This window comes from Parastagonospora nodorum, assembly GCF_000146915.1.
Source record: "Parastagonospora nodorum SN15 chromosome Unknown scaffold_1, whole genome shotgun sequence".
Lineage (NCBI taxonomy): Eukaryota > Fungi > Ascomycota > Dothideomycetes > Pleosporales > Phaeosphaeriaceae > Parastagonospora > Parastagonospora nodorum.
The window spans coordinates 146,391-166,974 of NW_001884549.1; the positions used below are offsets into that span (position 1 = coordinate 146,391).

The 20,584-nt window shown below is 39.8% G+C and overlaps 4 protein-coding genes across 4 annotated transcripts; 3 read left to right on the plus strand and 1 right to left on the minus strand.

Moving 5' to 3' along the window:
• Nucleotides 1-1,086: 1,086 nt before the first annotated feature.
• Nucleotides 1,087-1,878, plus strand: SNOG_00054 (hypothetical protein; the record flags this gene model as incomplete). The annotated part of the gene is made up of 2 exons (XM_001790699.1): nucleotides 1,087-1,542; nucleotides 1,729-1,878. 2 exons carry the CDS (start codon nucleotides 1,087-1,089, stop codon nucleotides 1,876-1,878), a joined length of 606 nt encoding a protein of 201 aa, XP_001790751.1.
• Nucleotides 1,879-2,115: 237 nt separating this feature from the next.
• On the plus strand, nucleotides 2,116-2,745 carry SNOG_00055 (hypothetical protein; the record flags this gene model as incomplete). Its single annotated transcript, XM_001790700.1, has 2 exons — nucleotides 2,116-2,353; nucleotides 2,462-2,745. 2 exons carry the CDS (start codon nucleotides 2,116-2,118, stop codon nucleotides 2,743-2,745), a joined length of 522 nt encoding a protein of 173 aa, XP_001790752.1.
• A 701-nt stretch (nucleotides 2,746-3,446) lies between these two features.
• Nucleotides 3,447-4,421, plus strand: SNOG_00056 (hypothetical protein; the record flags this gene model as incomplete). The annotated part of the gene is made up of 4 exons (XM_001790701.1): nucleotides 3,447-3,605; nucleotides 3,709-3,811; nucleotides 3,865-4,293; nucleotides 4,363-4,421. The coding sequence occupies 4 exons, from the start codon at nucleotides 3,447-3,449 to the stop codon at nucleotides 4,419-4,421; spliced, it is 750 nt and encodes a 249-aa protein (XP_001790753.1).
• Nucleotides 4,422-13,781: 9,360 nt separating this feature from the next.
• On the minus strand, nucleotides 13,782-14,092 carry SNOG_00057 (hypothetical protein; the record flags this gene model as incomplete). The annotated part of the gene is made up of 2 exons (XM_001790702.1): nucleotides 13,782-14,036; nucleotides 14,087-14,092. 2 exons carry the CDS (start codon nucleotides 14,090-14,092, stop codon nucleotides 13,782-13,784), a joined length of 261 nt encoding a protein of 86 aa, XP_001790754.1.
• Nucleotides 14,093-20,584: the final 6,492 nt, after the last annotated feature.

Here is a 20,584-nt window from a genome sequence, read left to right on the forward strand (position 1 = left end):
CCACTGTGCGCTCGCCTGGGTTGACGGAAAGGGAACATCCTGACTAGATCGTCGATTATCGTTAGCTTCCCATTGGAGCCGTTGCTGTTCATCTACGGTGAACGGTTGCTAAAAGCGTGAATGTATCAGTCCAATTGTGTAAGTCAAACGAGTCAACAATGATTCAGTTTTGTCTACCTAGGTACATAGTAGAGTATCATGGCTTCTTCGGCCCGCATAGTGTTACTGTAATTTGATGCTTGGGCCGTGCATCTCGAACAACGGGTAAACGGAGTCGCCGCATAGATTGTACGGACCGAATCTAGGTCCAGGCAAAAATAGTACCGGTATCTTGGGAGGGCAGTCTTCGTGTAACAGTACCCCCCGCGCGGCCCGTTTGGACTTTTTGGCTATAGCATCTGGGCCGCGCTTGCGTCTTTCAGCCTCACAGAATTAGCACCCCGGTCAGTTGTAATGAACGCTCAAGCGTGTCTAGCGGACTTTACCCCCCTTCCTACGTGAAGTGCTTTTCATACTACAACTTGCTCTTGCTTTTGCTCAAGAGGACCGTGCAGGACTTTGAAGCTCAAAAGCAACAACTCACACAGCCGCTGAGATGTAGAAAATGTGTCACTCGTTTTACGAAGTATGACTGTCTCACGCGGTGGAATACTGTAGTCCTTCTGACCTTTGACGATGAGGGTGGTGCTAGTCACTGTTCAGCCTCAAAGATCGACATGTTGCCAGAAGGAACAGCTCCGAGACTAAGTGAAGCCACATCCAGTCACAGCACAATAGGTCCTTGGTTACGACTGTCCGACAGGGGAACTACGCTATCAAGTAGACGGCGGAGTAGGCTAAGCCTTAGAAAAGCTTAGCGAACTCTAAGCTCTTCAGCCGCTGACCTTCTCCTGGATCGGATTACCCTTTTCGGCATTCCAGATCGACCGGGTGGTTCCAATGGATCTATTTCGCGATCTGCAGGGCTGAGTAGTGAATGTCTAAGAATGGAACGTTTTGAAGAGATAAAAATGATTTTAGAAGCCCGGCAGTTCGCTCATTCCATCAGTACATACGCCAGCTTGCCAACTTAGCACAAAACTCGCCATGTCGCAACATGACCAACAACAGCAGGATGATCCATACGGTTATGCGCAGTTCAACAGCGAATACCAGGCACCATACAGCAACTCCAACAACACGACTAGTCAGATTCCTCTACCTGGTCCCCATTTCCCACATCTATCTCACCATGTTCACGAACAAAGCTCTCGATGTGCTCACGATCACTCCTCCAACATCCCGAACAATTTCACACGAGGCGCGAGCCCTCAGTCGTATCCATACGCTCATTTATCGCCAGCACAGCCGTACGCGCAAGCCTCACCAGCCCACTCCTACACACAGGCATCTCCAGCTCGACATCCATCACCATCTCAATATCCAATTTCACAATCCTGTTCTCAAGGCCATACACAAACAACCGGTAATTCTGCGATTCAACAAGCACCACACTGGGTGTATCATCCGCCATCTGCCAGCCCATATCCACCTGGTGCACTAGTAAGTACACCAACTCAACTCACATGGCGGCAGCTTCGTCAGCTTACACTCCAGCGTTGACCACCATGAACTATCTTACCTCTTCTATTTCCGCACCTACGAACTGCTTAGCTCCATACAACCATCATGTCACGTCGCAGTCGCAATATCATCCTTCGCCAAACTCAAACTATCTTCATCCAACAGCCTCTGTCCCCAACCAATGTTCACAACACCAATACCAACCAGCAGCAAGTTACTCCGGGGCTACAACTCCGATCTACTCACAAGGATCGTCAGCAATCCAGCCCATCAACCATGTGCATCCACCTCAACCTCATGCGGTTCCTCAGCTGAGCGCCTCACCAAATCTTGACATGAGTAAGCTTAGCCTGACCCAGAAGAGCAATGCCATGCTGGCCCTGCACTGGTTGACATGTGATGGATGCGGCGCTAGCCCGCTGAGAGGTGACCGGTGGCGGTGTATATCTTGCACAGACTATGATTTGTGTGAAGCATGTCATGATAAGATACATAGTCATCACAGATTCGAAATGATACTTTTTCAGTGCGAAACGCACGACTGTTACTGCGATGGCTACCAAGGTGAAAACAAGGATCGACTACTCGTTGGTCCGCGGTACATCTGTCTCATACACCCCGACGAAGACTGAGCGTTGTGTAAACGTGGGCAACGCATGTGCTGGCCCATTCGAAATTGAAAGACAGACAGATTTGGGCCTGCAGCTTGAGAGAGATCGGTATCTGCCCATGCCTCACGACTGGTCGCAAGACTTAACCTTCAGTACTAAGGGAAAGGGTCCAAGTCCCTGTTAGTTCGATGCTCATGACATCTACGGATGGTCCGATATACCCCTCCGTTAGCGAACGGCCGTTTACGTCGCTCCAAAGTTTAAAAGCGTTCGCGAAGACGCCAAAGGCAAACTTGGTCGCGAAGGCAGGATCACTCATAACAGCTTCCCAACCACATCCGACGGCAAGCAAACAAAGCATTTTACCCTTCCTGGGCGCATCGACATGAGACATAGTGTCGCCACCAGCTATACGCTCACACGATATGAGGATCCTGGCACAACGCCTAAATTTACAATCGAGGCAAACACCAATGCACGAGAGTTCGTCGATCCTGTCACCAGTGCAAAGTACCGCTGGGTAAGGAATCGTCGATTCAGCATGTTGAACGAAGAGCGCTATGACTTCTAGCGCAATGCACTTTTTCAGATATATGTCAATGGCCTATGTATAATGGTAGCGGATTGGACGTGGCACGACGGAAACGACAGCTGGGATGGAATTAGCTGGAACAATCGTGGGGGCACAGAGTGTGTAGTGAACAATGAGGGTTGTGTATCTTTACATTAGCTAACTTTCAATTATTATGTATGATCCGCTGTGGAGGGCGACTTGCTTGCCCGGCGACATTGTTTATCTGTTGAGTCCAGGTCCAGAAACTCCCATCAGAGACCATGCCTAACACGGTTGGAGACACTGCCGCAACTTTAAAAACAGCAATCTCGACTAAAACTGAAAGGGCTATGAACTGGTGTTCCAAGAGACGGCGGGAATCTCGTTTGTTCTGGTTATATAAGAAATAAGTGGGTATCACAAAAGCAACCTTGGAAGTCTATCTCACATAGGCAAAGCTCCTCGACCATGTAAAATACGCAGGCGAGATCATAACGTTGAACAAGTGATCTGACGTCAGCTGGATTAAGCGGGGCAAAGGCCACGTCGGTATCAGGCTGTATACCTGTCGCAAACAGCAGTTGCGCGGGGTCGGTCGTCTATCTAAGATTCACGGCAGACCAGGATTGACCATGATTGGTGATGACAACATGCTATGCTTATCGACAGCTGCAGTGATCGGTGGGGTATTTCAGTGACTTTCTGATGGTTTTGCAAAGATGAAGGCTCCTCTAGCCCTCCTTCACTTCCAGTACCGCGTTCTTGAAGAATTGGAAGCTTTGCGACTTATCGCCATGATTGGACATTACATGTCTGTTGGCGATGCGATCAGTACAGGAGTGTTTACAAGTTATGCTTTGCTCATGTTCCTTTCCTACGTAAGTGTTTGCCCGTTTGGACCATCAATCGTCAGTGGCTAAGCGGTGCACAAAGCTTTTTGGTCTATGCATATATCGCGTCTATTTCCACCCACTAGCAAAGTACCCAGGACCGTTGACGTACAAGCTCAGCGGCTGGCCGCTCTTGTGGCAAGCTTATACTGGCGACCGACACATTTGGCACCTGAAAGATCACGAGAAATACGGTAAGAGTGCTCATAACCTACATAAACTTCTTGATGTGACTCACTACGAAAAGGTCTAATCGTTCGCATCGCACCCAATACTTTGTCCTTCAATACTGCATCTGCTCTTAGTACGATCTATGGTTCACGGGCTGCCAACGTGAAGAAAGGCGAGTGGTATAAGACGTTTGACATTGCTGCTGGGACGTACAGCAGCTTTACTGAAACAGATCGAGATTTTCATGCAGTGAAGAGAAGATGGGTCAGCCCTTCATTCTCAACCGAGTCTCTAAATGCGAATGAAAGGGGTGTGATTGATATCATTGAGAGCTTCTGCGACACTATACAGCCAAGTACTGGTGGGTGGGGAGCCAAATGGAATGCCAGTGAGATGAGCATCTATCTTGGATTCGACATCATGGGCGCGTTGGTACTTGGGTGCGAATTCAAGACCGTGCAAGAGGAGAATAATAGGGATCTTGCAAACTCAACACTACCGGCGGGTATGTTGATGTATTGGGTATGCTGTCTACCTTCGCACTACCCCGACGATTGCGCTGATCTGATACCAGATTTCGTATCTGCCTCTGGCATTTCTAGTCCGTCCGCTCCTACGAACGAGCCTTTTTGAAAGGATCGGTGGTAAGTCCGTTAAGGACAACAATCGCCTGATCGACTATTCCCACAGTCAAGCCAAGACGCGTAGGTCGATGTCGGACACTGAAAAGCAAGCTCAGAGTGGCCGAATCGACTTTTTGTCACACTTGGTAGACGCAGAAGATAAGAAAAGTGGTCTCAGACCAAGTCTTGCGGATCTCGGAACAGAAGTGTTGAACTTGATCAATGCTGGAGCAGATCCGTTCAGTAGTGTGAGGACTATAGGGGTGGTTTTGATATATTGTATAGTTCTAGCCTGCTAACTAGCCCGGCAGAGGGGATTACATAGGGGACCTAAGCACAGGCCTCATCTTGGCATCAGTCACCTAACAGTTGCCTCCTCCTAGTAGGACTAGAAGCCTTAAACTCTAAGTTTTCATCGTAAATCTATATAAGTAAGCACCTACAAAGCCTAAACTATAAGACTATAAAGCAAACTATTTAAGACTCTTAAAACTAAACTATCTAGTACCTAGCATTAGTAAGACTAAACTTATTAACTAAGCGCAGACTAGAGCGAGCAAACGTATATGCATGCGTGCGTACTTATAAAAGAGTAGAAGGAAAGACCTCTTAAGCTAAGCTATTTAAAGAATCTCTTAAGCTAAGCTATTTATGCGTAGCTAAACTAGTGTGCCTAATTATATAGTAACTTAAAGTGTAGGCTTATTCTTATTAGCGTTATAAGGTTAAGTTAAGCAGCCTAATAATATTAATATTATAGAATATTAAATAGGCTGTTAGCGACAGCATGCTAGAAGCAGAGCATTTAGAAAGAGCTTATTAGTTATTCTAAGAAAAGAAAAGTTAGTAATGTAAAAAAAGAAAAGAAAGAAAGGAGTATAAGCATTAGTATTTTTATTATAGAGATAGCTCCTAAGTTAAAGAAGTTCTAGAGGTATCTTATAGTTCTATTATAGAAGGCAATAAAGCATATAGCAATTCTTAAGGCTATAAGTAGACTATTAGCTTACTAGGCTTTAGAATTATTATTTATTCTTCTTCATTAAAGAGTTTCTTAAATGAGATGTCCTAGTTATATTAAAGTTTCTCTTCTAGGTTAATATTCTTAGCAGTGCTGCTATATATAGCTTAATAAGCGTTCTTATTTGCTAGAGAAGCTATAATTTTAGTAGCGATAATGTTATATTTAGTATGCTCCTTACTTAAGTAAGTTATACTAATAATTAGCGTTATACTGCGAGAGCCTTAATTTCTATTAAACTTAGTATTAGAGACTTTCTGCTCCTTCTTAAAGGTTATTAGAGGCAGAGCAACTAAGTTTAGTGCAGGTATAGTAGCTGCCTTTTTTGCCTTTTTGCGCAGTATAGGCAATGCATCTGCTATAGCTGCTCTCTGCTATTTTTTTTCTCTTAGTTTCTTTGCTACTATAGCTAGAGCTTTAAGCGCAGCTAAAAGCTTAGGTAAAGTAACTTCGTTATCTAAACTATCTAAACTATCTAGTTAGAAGTTATTGCTATTATTATCTTTCTTATTATTATTAGAAGCTGCTGCAGCTTGCTTATATTTGCTAGAAGAGACTATCTAATTTGCTAATTTATCTAAGTTAGCGTTATCTTTAAGCATAACTATTTTCTTAATCTTCGCTTAAGTGTAGTATAGCTTTCTAATAAATTAAGAGATTAGGATAAAGTAAAGACTAGTTTATACTAGTATAAACTTAGTAAGAGTATAGCTATTTTCTCTAACTTTTAAGGTATTCTTTCTAAGCAGGCAGAGAGTGCTAAAAGCATTTAGCTTAAAGTTATTATTCTTTATTGCGACGCACTTATTATTAGAGTAGATATAGTTTATTAGTATGCTGTAAATAATGTAAATATCGTTTCTATCTTTATTCTTAACTCTCTATTTTCTATTCTTTCTAACTATTTTAGTCTTCTCTATCTTCTAAGTATATTAAGGTAATTAATAAGTTGTCGCAGTATTGATACACGAGAACAGTAAAGTACTAATCCACGTGACTGAGCTAACTAAGCTCAGGAAGTGGACTAACGTTTCTCCGTAATCTGTTTGTATATTTAAGCTAGCTCTTCTAATATATTAGAAGAGCAGTAATTAATACAATCTTTTCTCTCAAGTTTGCTCAGCCACAACAGTTATGAGCCCGGCGCTATAGAATCACAGAGTTAATTCTCTACTGTGCATCTTGTATTTGCTGAGTACTTGAATTAATCATTCTACTACTCTTATTCCTCTTAAACCTCCTAAATCATCCCAACGACATCAGTCTAAATGGACCAAACAGACCAGACAAAACTTCCTTCTACAGTCACCCTTTAAGCTCGTAAAGACTAGCCAGCATAGTATATTCAGCTCAAAGTTCACGCTATCGGAAAGCGAGTATGGGACTATGTCAATCCAGATAGCCCATCGCAACCCGATCTTCTCAATAACGCTCCCCTATACCTAGAATTATCCACTAAGCCGGTCAAGCTAAAGGATCCTCCTGCTAGAGCTACTGATGAAGCGAAAGCTGATCACGAAAAGTCTTTACAAGAATATATCAAAGATATCGAAGCCTACGAAGTTTTGTCAGCTGACCACAACGAGAGAGTCCGACAATAGAAAGTTCTCACCGCCGAATAGTCTCAAAAAGCTGCTGCACTCGCAAACCTCTAAGACTAGATCACGAAAACAGTCTCACCAGACCTTCTCAAGCTAGTACAGATTAGGCTTTCCCAAACGGACGACTTAAGCCTCTAATCACAACTCAAACTGCTCAAAGATCAGCTAGCCCCGAGTAAGGCTACAACTTAGAATTAAATCAGACAGGAGTACTGAGCTTACCTAGACAAAGCTAAGCACGGCAGGATTAGGCTAGAGAAGTAGTTTAACGAATAGCAAACTCTCTATGCCTGAGCCCAGACGTACGACGTCCTAGAGGTTAAAGGGACCATTGCTCTCACCGACTTTCTTGAGGCAATTATAGCGAAATACGCCCTAGAATGGGCCTGACAGAAACGAGCGGAAGTCATAGAAAGGGCATCTCTAGAAAAGGACGATATGATATTAGACAATATTGCTACGGTGTTCAACGCTATGCTAAGCGAGCAATCTAGAAACGCTGAAAAAGAAAAGGGACTGTCGATCTTTGCAGTACTAACCCTAAATAGGCAAACCGCTCAAAACAGCTTAACTGGAAAAACCGAAAAAGGCCTGAAAGTATGCCCGTGCATCAGGTCTCACCCGCAAAAGCCCTAATTAGACAAGTTTCATCGTTGGAAACCAATCACCTGTTTTAAGCTTCAAACAGCGGTGACAGGATCAGCTCTTAGCAATCCAATCAAGCTCAACGATGTAGATAAGAAAAAGATCTTAGAACGGTACAACAAGCCTGAATGGCAAGATCTCCGCAAATAGATTAAAAAGTCAGGTTAGTCTACTACTCTAAGAAAGGAAAGATCAGACAAAGATCACCCCATCGCCATTTAAGCAAGCTTAATTAATCTAACCCTCTTTATAAAAGAGTCACTAGGGGTCTACAGCACTACTTTCAATCAGCACCTACTGCACTGATCTACAATCCTTAATAGTAGAGCATGCGTCCACTTAGTAAATGATCGCAGTCTAATCGAAAAGGGAACGTTTATTAAGGCTACAAATAGAGAGTGCGTTGAGGCAGGAACCCAATACTTACCTATTGATAGTATTAGCACTCAGATCATAAGAAACCTCATAATTGGACTAAGTAGGCCACATACAGTAGACCTCACACTCACTAACGTAAAGGTCGTTGAAGGTTTCTACCTTAATATCGTCTCAGAAGCAAGACTTCGAGATTAAGAAAACGTCTGGTATACTAGTTAGGATCGAACTCTCCGATATAGTAACCTATCTGAGAACAAGTTGCTCTACACGCTCATTAGGAAGTACAACCTTAACTTCTTAGAATTGATTGAGTCTTCCTATTCTCTAGTCTCTACTATTGTGAAAGCTGTGCTAAGATCGTATTATCCGCAAAGAAGAGGTAGTAATAAGCAAATATAGCACTAACGATTAGGTCATCTTAGACAAAGGGCACTGCAGGCTTTAACTAAACATGCACAAAACGTCGAGATCACTAGTATTAGGAGGATCGAATGCGAACATTGTGCAACAGCACATGCCTCTTAGATAATCTTAAGAAGACTAAAAGAGAGATCACCTCAACTCTTCTATCAGATCTCATAGGACCTGTTTAATATGCATTTAGGACGATTAGGAGAGCAATAGTCATTGCTAATAAAGGATGATTATTCTGGAAAGATTAAGAACAACAATCTTCCATCAAAGTCGCTGCCTAAGATCATAAAAGTCATCGAAAGGTACTACTAGAGAGTGAGAACAAAATACAACCTTTCGATCATAGAGATACACTAAGACAGTAATTAGGCAACGCGACCGTAGAGAGAACGATCAAGATTTAAGAAATAGGCAGATAAAAATGAGATCGCTATCAAAGCTACTCTGTCTCATACTCACGAGCCAAATAGCTTAGCTGAGCGTACAGGACAGGAAATAATCACAAAGGCGATAAAGATGCGCACGAGCGCAAATCTGCCTAACGAGCTTTAGCTAGAGATACTAGATGCAGCTGCTTAGCTTCATAGGATGAGCCTAACAGCAATGCATAGATATCGATCACCAAATAAGGTTCTTGATTCCTGGTTTCGACAATACTTCAGGTACTACGAACCAGCAGTCATTCGATTAAGAACAGCCGATCTACGCCTAGATTAGAGTAGTATATATGCGTACGGCTGTCGAGCCTATCTATTGAATTTGGATCGAGCAGCTAGTACAAGACACAGGTTTTTTAAAACTAATCCTAGGGGTCATATCAGATACTTAGTAGGCTATCGAGCCTCGAACATCTACAGGATATAGATCCCTTTGCTCAACCAGGTTATTATAACTCGCAATGTTAGGTTCGACGAAAGTCGTTTCTTTCAAGGAAAGAACGATGAGAATATAGAAAAGGAATTAGCGCTTAAGGTTGCTGATATTCTACACGACGGCGAGCTAGATAATCTAGGCCTCCTTATTAAGGATGGATTGTACCTAGAAGAGCAGCAAACTGATAAGGTCAGGAGAGACACTAAGAGCAATCTCGGGGGTGAACTAAGTGCACAAACTAATCAGACAGCCAGCTAACCAAACGATCAGGGAGTTATGCAGGAAGAAACTGCGCGAGACGATAGCATAGCCAGCAATCGACTGAGAATTCGCGCAGGACCTCTAAAAGATCAAAATCAGCTTGCAACCCTAGAATCTACACCTGAGCTAGGTGATATAGGGGGAAACTTAGGGCTTAAGGCTCAAAGTATAGGAGGAGACAGCCAACAGCAGATGCATCTAGCTGGTAGAGCTGGCCCGTCTCGCTCTAGTGATCGAATTAGATCACAGAGGGCAACACTGCAGCGTGTTACCTGCTCTGCCACTCAACCTAGAGGACTTAACTTAAACACTCCAGACGAAGCAGATTAGTTGCTCGTTTGAGCACGCTAGCAATTGCGGCAAACGACTACTCCTAATCTAGGTGCAACAGAGCTATAAGCTCCGCGCACTCAGAGAATGAGCCGGAGGCAACAGGGCAAAGCGCCAGAAAATGATCAAGGAATAAGTACCTACCTGCCGTTGCGCAGGAGGAGAAGAGATAGCAATCGAGACGACCAGATAGGGGGTGCAGGTACTAGAGTATATGCACTGATCGCCGATCTAGATGATAATGATAGTTTATGAGCTGACTTTCAGAATACCTTCTTGCTAGGCGCAAGAAGAGCGTAGGACAATCGAAAGAGTTATAAATCTATAAACGCTGTAATTATAGCAGCCACTCTAACTGATTAAACACTAAAGTCGACCTAACTACACTAAAACGAGCTTCCAGACCCACCTAAGACTTGGAAACAATTTCTCCAACACAAACACAAGGTGTGGTTTGAAGCTGCAATGAGACAAGAGATTAAACAGCTTTGCAAGAAAGATACCTAGACAATTCAGCTAACAAGCGAAGCAATGATCCGACCAATCTCGTTGAAGTAGGTTTAGACCTATAAGTTTAATTAAGACAGTATGCTGCTTAAGTGCAAAGCACGTATAGTTATACGAGGAGATCTTTAAGAAAAAGACTTGCTTAATTCGACCTACGCTGCCACCTTAGCAGCAAGATCATTTCGAGCAGCAATAGCTATAGCTGCCCACTTTGATCTGGAAGTCATGCAAAATGACGTAACAGAAGCATTCCTTAATGCAACGATTATAAAGGAGAACCCTGTGCTGTGTAAGCTTCCTAACAGTTTTAAGGAACCTAGAATATGCGTCAGGCTTAATTGAGCACTTTACAGTATGAGAGACTTACCACTGCTATAGTATGAGGAGTTCTTAGGAACACTCCGATTATTAGGCCTTATCTTATTAAAAGAAGAACCCTGCCTCTTCTTTAACAAAGACAAGAAAGTTCTGATACTTTTCTACGTTGATGATATCCTGTTGCTATATCATAAGGCTTGCGAAGCTTTTGCAAAAGACCTATAGATCAAGATCACTACGAAGTATGAGATACAAGAACAAGGGCTAGCAGAGTAGTTCTATAGGCATAAGGATCGTTAGAAACTGAGAAAAGAGAACGATTACGCTGGTTCACGATACCTACATTAAGAAGATTGCAAAGAAGTTTAACTTAATCAATAGAACCTTTCTAGCTACTCCTCTACCGTCAGAAGAGCTCAAAAAGTTCGAGGGAGAAGCCACCAAGCAAGAAGTCAAGCTTTACCAGGAAAAGGTCGAATCAGCATTGTACACTGCAATAATGCTGCGCCTAGACGTAGCTTTTGCAGTATTAAAGCTGTTACACTACCTAACTAATTCTAGCTAAACGCACATGAGCACAATCGATCGAGTTATTATGTACCTATATCGTACACGATGGGAAGCAATCTAATACAGCAATTATAATGGTCCTAACCTTATAATATGTGGAGACGCATCATTTGCAGATGACTCAATTACCCAGCGCTCATCTTATAGATACATAGCTATGCTCTTTAGAGGAGCTATCCTATAGAAAGCTGCTTAGCAAAGTACAGTAACGACCTCTACAACTAAGGCTGAGCTTATTGCACTTAAGCATGTTGCGAAGGAAACTATTGCCTTAAAAAGATTCTTTAACGAACTCACATTTAATCTAGGCGATTTATAGAAGATCTAGTGTGATAACTAGCAAACAATTAGACTTATTGTTAGTTAAAATAAGCGAATTACTACCCGTCTTCGATATGTTGACATATAAAACATATAGCTTAGATAAGAACACGCAAAAGGATCATTCTTAGTAGAGTACTTGCTAACAAAGGAAATGCTAGCAGATAGACTAACTAAAGCTCTTACCTATTAACAATTCGATTACTTCAAGCAGCTTTTAAACCTCAAGGACATAGTTGGATTAGTCACAGTTAATAGCAATAAGGTGTGATAGCATCAGTTTAATTACTATTAGAAAGGGCCTTTAAGACCAAGAAAGCTCAAGCAGAGCGAAAAGAGGCCTTTTCAACTGCCTGCTACCCTAGAAAGATCGTTTAATCCAGCACATCTATACAAGAAGTAAGGAGAACTACGCCCAAAGCGTTAAGAAAGGAAAAGTTTGCTTAATAGCAAGAAGATCGAACCGAGACACTTAGTCCAGAAGGTCTAAAGCTATCTGCATAAGACGCATTGAATTCTCTATAATGTAAAGCACAGAAGCACGACGCTCGTTACGATTAGGTTAAGCTAAGGTGTGGTATCGCTCACGAATATCCAGAGCAGGGGCAAGAGAATCCTAAGGAACTCTACGACGATTAAGACGCCTCTCTTGCCTCACTATCTTATCCTTAAACGAAACAAAAGAGACGACGTCACCCTAGTTAAAGTAACGCGCCTCTTCATTATCTAATAGATAGCGATCAGCGTAGCTCTGACTAGAGCGATCCACTGAATTTGCGATGAGGAAAAGGTTAGCGTTAGGGTCAGTTATATAAGGAAGCTTGAAGGAGAACAGATCAGGCTGTAGAGTAGCAGGACTAGGTAGCGCAACCTTCTTACTACTAGTCAAAGGGGTGTCAGCACTACTGCGGTCAGCTCAATCGCCACCACTAAACTCAGAAGCAGGAGGAGTAAGCGCTAGTTAACCGTTACGAGCATCTTGACCCTAGGCAGCGGCAGTAAGCTAACGATTCAACTTAACTAATCCGGAAACTTAAGGATTGGCATCGGAAGGCCGCCGAGACTGCTAAGAAGTTTGAGAAGAAGGGCGAATTAGACCTTACCTAGTCTCCCCAAAGGCAGGACGCTTTAATTGATCTTTACGAGGCTTCGCCGCAGTACTAGTCTCAATAGACTTAATCACAGCAGGTTGAGGAACGTCCTTCAGACGCGCCTCTTAATTAGCTTTCTCCTTCGCGAGGCGCGCCTCTCGTTCGATAAGAAGCTTCTTTAAGCGCGCCGCTGCATCAGCTTTAGCCTTCTTAATCTTCTCGAGACTAGATCGAGTCTCAGCAGCACGCCTATTAAGCTCCTTTGCCTAAGCTTCTAATCTCGATAACTCAAGATCAGCCTTACTGTCACTAATCGTCATCACCGGATTAGGGCTAGTCAGATTAATAGTGCCCTATCCGGTGTTGCCCGTAACGATAGGCAGAGTGTTGAATAAGAATTCCTGCTCAAACTGAGACGGAAGCTTATGCTGCGCCCCCACAGAGAGAGCGTTTTAAACGTCAGCAGCATCTAGGATCTGCTCAGCAGGTAACTTAGAAGGCTTAGAGATCGAAACAATCAGCTTAGTGCTACGAAGGCCGCTGTTTAATCTACTTAAGCCTGCTGCCTTGCGAGAAAAAGGAGAATTTGATCTATAAAGGTTAGTCAGAGTAGCCTTATTCCTCCTCTTCTCTCTAGGCGCCTTTTCAGGCATAAGAGGAGCAGGACGAACAGGCCTACGCGAGCCGCTCAAAGAAAGACTTAACTCTAGATCAGTGGAATGCTGAACAGAGCTACTAGGTGCAGCTTAAGCCGGTTAGGAAGAGGCAGCATAACTAGGACGAATCGATTTCTTGTTCACGCCAAGAGAGGTGTCGATATGACCTATTTAGTCATTAAAAGCGACCAGAGCGTTAAGATCGAAGCTAGCTGAGGTTGAAGCGCCCTCATCATCAAACAGCTTATTAAGCACATCAGTCTTACGACTGAAAGGCTTAGCCTGCTCACTACGCTCAGTTCCTAGAGAACTAGAGCTCAGGCTAGAAAGATCGCTAGCGGGCACCGTAGTCTCATCCTCCTCCTTATTATCTTAAACAGAGGCCTAGTGGGCAGATACCTTTGAAGGGGTCAAATCGGTTAAGAGCAACTTTCTATTAGAGCCCATTTTCCGACTAAAAGAATCTGAATGGGGTTGCAAAGGCGTAAGTGGCGCAGCTTTCTTCGCGCGCTTAGGGGTCGAATCGGATGCGGCGGTTTCAGATCGGTCGCGCTTAAAGCCGGACGGCTTATTGTAACCAGCGATGTACTTACAGACCTCGTCTATAAGCTCATTTCGCCTATCAGTATACTTAGAAGTCTGCAAAAGATCAGTACAACGCTGCTATAATAAGATTAACGATTACTTACAGTCATAGTTGCTGTATTGCCTATAGCGTAGTCGTACAAAGCTATTATCTTGGTTATAAAGAGATTAATGCTATAGTATAATCAGTACGAGAGGTAACTAAAATAAGGTAAGAAACATGCCTTAGAATGCACTGCTTAGAGTTGCAGGCAGCGCAACGACCCAACTTGCCACCCTTGTCAACACATTCAAGCTTATTCTTAGTTAAGTTGCTTAACTACTTAAGGATGCAATTAGCGCAAGGGCTCTCGCAGAGTGCCCCAGCGACTAGCTTCAATAGAGTATCTGGGGCCGGATTGCTCTCCTCAGAAGCTAACTTCTGCTGATTAATTTGAGCTGAGGCGCGCGTGCCTTTTAAATCTGATATCTTAGAGAACCAAGCGGCGCGAGCGTTCTTAAGGTTCTTCTTCTGCGCTAGAGTAGCTGTTTTTCCTTTTCGCTGCGAAACAGCTAAGTTAGCATAACTGATAGCCTAGAGTTCAAGGCGATTGCAATGCGGAGTACGCGCAAGGTACTTAATCACCTCTTGATCGGTAGGACTTACTAGAGCCATAGTCAGCAGATTGAATTCTTAAAGCTGGGTGGTAGGGTGTCAAAAGATCGTGAGGCGCAGAGCAAGGTGTTGATATCGCGCGCGCTAAGGCTAAACGCGCAAGTTGACCGATCTCTACGACAACGCAACAACAAACAGACGCTTACCAATCGAGCGATTAGAGCAGAGCGGGAGCGGAGTAATAGCTCATTCACATGCACACTGCGTAACGTTATCTCAATCAAACAGGGCAATTAAGATGAGGGGTGTGTTGCAGTATTGATACATGAGAACAGTAAAGTACTGATCCACGTGACTGAGCTGACTAAGCTCAGGAAGTGGACTAACATTTCTCCGTAATCTGTTTGTATATTTAAGCCAGCTCTTCTGATACATTAGAAGAGCAGTAATCAATACAATCTTTTCTCTCAAGTTTGCTCAGCCACAACATAAGTCTAGTAGGATTTCTAACTCTCTAGGTTATAGGCCCTTATTCCTATAGCTAGTTCTTTAGTATAATATAATGCGCAGCACTAGGCGTAATTATTATTGTTAAGTTTCTCTATAGAAAATTTAGCAAATAGTAGTGTCTAGTAATATGCGCTAATAAGCGTCTTAGAGACCTTTTTATATCTAGGATATTTATCCTTCTTAAAGAAATACTAGACTGCCTTGCTATAGAGAGGAAATTATTTAGCAATAGCTTTTAACTTAGTTATAGTTAGTTTAATAGAAGTTTACTAAGCCTATTCTTTCTTGCAGCTCTTTAGCATAGAGACAAAGATAGCAAGAGCCTATATTTTCTAGTAAGCATAAACTTGCTTATGCGTTATTTCTTTCTCTAGGTCTAGAAGTCTCTCCTTAGAAGCAAAGATCTAGTAACTAGCAGCGCTAAGCGCCTCTATAAGGCAGTTTATATAGAGTTTGCTGTAATTCTTATTATCTAGAACCTAGAAGGTAACCTATAGCACTAAAAAAGGCTTATTATGCTGAAATTTAAAGTGCAGGTATATGCTTAGGTACTATTTAATATTAGTTATTAGCCGTTGTGCCTTCTTTTATAAAGTTCTTGCTAAGTTAGTAGAGCTGCTTTAGTATTCTTCTGCTAAAGCTCTATTTAGTAAGGATATAGCAGTTGTATTTAATCCTATCTATTTAAAATCTAGCTTTAGCATCTAGTTAGTTAAGATATTATTAGATTTCTAATTAATAGTAGTCTAAAGCTTAAAACGTTTTGCTTATATATTTCGTAGTATTAGCATCTATAGGTATATTGCTGTATATAAGAGTGCTTTTAGCAAAGGCATCTAAGATAGCAAGTATTTATATAGCTTGCTAGTATAAATTGTTACTTTCTAAGTTTATTCTTTCTAAGAGTAAGAATAGATCTCTAGTAGATAAAGATTATAGAGTGTTAGTATTTAAAGTAGATCTAGAGTAGCTATCTTAGGCGTTAGCAGGAGCTTTAACTTGCTTACTAAAGTTATAAGTAGCAGGAAGTTAATTCTAAAATTATTCGTTGCTATTAGTATTAGTAAAGCTCTTAATGTTAGTATTAGCGCGTGCCTTAGCTATAGCTTTACTAAGAATATTAGAGTCTATTCTATAAGGTAAGTTAAAATTAAACCTGCTATTAGATTGCAGCAGTAAGTTACTGTCTTTAGTAAGAATAGATCCTATAGTAGTAGTATAAGGCATAAGGCGCAACCTATTATTAATATAATAATAAGTAGCGTGCTAGATAAGGTAATAATAAGGAGTTAAGTATAGTAGTAATAGTTAAAAACTATCTAGTAGTATTCTTTATAGTACTAGTTAGGCTGTAGGTAAGGCGCACTAGTTAGTAAGAGTAAGAAGTTATGCAAGTTTATTAAGAGTAAATTAGACTTCTCTTACCTTGCTAGGAAACCTATAGCTTTATCTTACTAGAAAACTTACAGCTTCTATTCTATGTTAATAGGTCGTTAGCTAATAATTAGAGTTGCAGTATAGTATATATTTATTATAATAAGAGTAGATATAGCTGTATAGAGATAGAGATTGCTAGGCTAGGCGTATAATATGTCTGCTGTAAGGTACTAATCTATAGAAAGAAATTAGTAGACTATATAGCATAAAGTGCAGGTGCATAATAGTAGCTAGCTTACCTAGTATATAGTAAGAGAAGTTCTGTTATTATAAAAAGAAGATACTGCTAGTAAGGAAAAGGTCCTAAAGAAAGACTGCACTACTATAAGAATATAAATTTAATAACTATTCCTCTAAGATAATTATTCTTCTAATTCTTTAAACGCTATAAAAAGCAAAATAAGATTATAGTTAAGGTTAAGGCCTAGGCCTTAGAGTATGCTAACAGGTATTACCTAGAGAAGGTACTAGAACTACTGCTGCGTTATTCTAATAAGCGTCTTTGTTGTTAGAGTAAAGAAGATAGCTATTGCTAGAAATATTAATAATTAGCTTAGAGTGTTAGTCTTCTACAGAGCTTAGTTTACTAAGATTATAGATAGTATTAATGCCTCTAGCGTTAAGATAGTCTCTAAGCCTTAGGTTTTTCTTTCTGCGTAGAGAGAATTATTTAGAGTAACTATTATTATTCTTAGGCGTTTATAGCAGTAAATATAAGAGAGAGCTCTTATAAGAGTAAGGTTTATCTATTAGCACTAGTAGGTTGCTTATGCTTTAGGTTTCTTAGTCTAGTAGCTCTTTAGTTTATCGCTGCTTATAGTCTATCTAGTAGGTGCGTTAAGCATAGATGCAGCGTTGCTTCTAGAGTTTAGCTTTAGTAAGAGAGAACTCTGCGTTAAAATCTTTTCTTATTTCTTATGCTGCTAAAAGAAATATAGTATTAAGCTATTAGTTATAAGAGGCTGCTTAACTATTCTATTTAACAAAGTACTATAGTTTTCCTAAAATATAATGCACTTAACGCTTAAGGATCTATTTAATAGCGCAGAGTTCTAGTTTATTATAGTTATTTACTAGAGCATTAAGAGATAGAAAAGGGCAATTATAAGGATTATCTTTCTAGAAATAGCAGAGTTCTAGTTATGCTATAGTAATAATATTATAAATATGCGAGCTCTTAGGTTGCTTAATGCAATAGGTATTTTTTTCTAATTTTTGCAAAACCTTAAGCAGGCCTAGGCATTAAAAGCCTACTTTCTTAGAGAAGTTTCCTTTAAGCTTATAGCTATAATATAGGACTAGCATAGCGTAATCTCTAAGTTTAAGCTTAATAGAGAGGTGTTGCTTATTATAGTATTTCTTCTATGCTATCTTTATAAAGTTAAGAGACTGCTCTGCCTTCTTCTAGTATTGCAGGCGCAAAGCTTTAAAGTCTTTCTTAGAAAGAAAGTTTTAGGCTTAGGTAACGTTAATATCTTATCGTAGATTAAAACCTATAAGGTATTTATATAGTAAGCATCTTATAGAAGCGTTCTTGCTAGTATTTAGAGTAAATTGTAGATATAGTATAGCTTCTGTCTAATCTAGGTCCTAATTCTCTATAATAAAGAAATAAAGAGCAATAGCGACTATTTAGTTTATTTGTTTAGACTATCTATCTGCTTTAGAATGCTATGCTGCAGTAGAGTTAAGTTACGTCTGCAAAGCTATAAAACTATAGCTTATAAGTCTCTTAATAAATTTAAAGTTATAATTACTAATAATAATTTGTTACGCGCCTTAGTTAGATAGTAGGTTAACTTTTCTTAGCGCTAGGGCTTACTTCTTACTGCTCTAAGTTTTCTTGCTAGAGATAATATTAATTGTCTTAGATATATAGTAGGTTTTAGTTATAAAGGCGTTAAATTCTTTGCTAGTCTTTAGCAAGTATATAATAATGTTAATATAAGCAATCTTAAATAGTTGCCTTAGGTAGTTAAGTAGTTCTAACAAACTATATAGCTTATACTGTAAGGTCTAATTAAGCGTATAGAGAGAGCAGTAGCGTATATAAGTCTTTAAGTATTTAGTAAGCTAGCAGATAAAGAATAAAGCTTTAACGTAGTTATAGGTGCAGTTAAAACCTTAGTAGTAATATTTATTATATGCCTATTAAAAAATCTTATATATAAGTCTTTTTAGAATGCAAAGGCATTTAGAGCTATCTTAACGATCTTAGTAGTAGATAAGGTTATTTTTATAAAAGAAACGTAGACTACGCATTAGTCTTATTAGGTCCTTATAGTCTTACTGCCTACTAGAAATAACTTTAATAACGCGCTGCTATATGCTATCTGCCTAGTATCTCTATTTTAGGCGCTTCTTAAAGTTATTGCTTATTTCTATAATTAGAGCGTAGAAGATATAAGCTACGTTGTTAAGCATATTAGTATCTAAGTCTAATTCTAGTATGCACTTTAGATGCAGCTTTAATAGAGCGTTAGGCATAAGATAGAGCTTTCTAGGTCTATAGCATATATCTAAGTTAAACTGTTGCAGGTATACTAAGGCTTTAGTAAGGCAGAGGTTTAGACTCTTAAGAGACTCTATTATAGTAAGTTATTTCTACTAAGCAATAGCTATTATAGCTGCATAGTTAGTAAAGATATAAACTTTTAGAGCAGCTTAGATTATATAGTTTAGTTTCTGCACTGCCTAATATAATCTAGCTATTTCTAGTTTAGTTAAGTAGTAGCATTGCTTAGAGCTAGAGAGATACTTAGATAGAAAGATAATAGGCTTAATAGAGGCTTTGTTAAAGTTAACTAACTTCTTTAACTAGGTAGTAGATAATAATTTATTATTCTTATAATCTTCTAGAATAGTTAAGTCTACTATTATAGATTTAGAGTTACCTCTTATATAGTACGCTATAAGTGCTATACTATATTTCTTAGAGAAGTTAACGTTAATATAAAATAGGCAATCTACGTCTTAGTAAGTTCTCTTAAAAATAGTATTCTAAAGCAATTAAATATCGTTAAAAGCTTTCTTAATTAGACTATCTGCTAGGATAGGCATATATATAGTTATATAAGTTCTTAACCTCCTCTTCTTCTTTAGTATATAATGCAGAAGCTTAGCCTTAAGTATTATAAAGAGTTCTATAATCTATGCTAGGTATAGCGTTTAGTTATTAAGGAAGTTAATAGCGCTAATATACTTTTCTATATTATAAGCATGCTAGAGAAACTTAATAGTCTTAAGCGCACAGATGCGCTTATCTATAGAAGTAATCTTAAAGGCGTCTACCTAATATTCTAAGAGCTTAATAGATAGATATCTAATAAAAGCTTTCTTAGGTGCTAGCAATAATCTACAATTATATGCCTAGCAAAAGAAAGCTTATAGGTGCTTTATATATTCCTTAAAGGTCTATAAGTAAATAACAAAGTTATTAATATATATCTTAATAAAAGCTGCTAGGTTCTTAAATATATTATTACTACAGCATTAGATATATGCTACGCTATTCTTATAGCCTATAGCGTAAATATTTAGGATTTTAGCGCCTTAATATGTGTTAACTATAAATTAATACCTATATTCTAGCTTTACTAGAAACTAGTAGAAGAAAGAAGTTCTATCTACTATAGTAATAAATCTTACTTCTTAGAGGCAGGTAAGAATGTTATTCTAGGTAGTAAGAGAGTAGGCATTCTTAATAGACTAATAGTTAATTTTGCGCATATTTAAAACTAGCCTTCTTTAGTAGAAGTCTTTGCTCTCTCTAAGATTATCTAGCTTCTTATAAACTATAAATACTAGCATAGAAAATAGAGTAGCTTTAAGAGCTAGTTCTATTTTCTCTTAGCTAATAAGCTTATTAAAGACTTAGTTAATAACAGCCTAGTCTCTAGAGCTACTAGTATAGACCTTAGAAGATATGTTAGCGTTCTGCTAACTATCTTTTAAGTTAATATTTATCTATTACTCTTTAGGTATCTAGTAAGTTAAGCCTTAATTAGTCTAGACTTCTAAAAACTTTATAGTAACCTTAGCAAGCTTATCTCTTATTGCT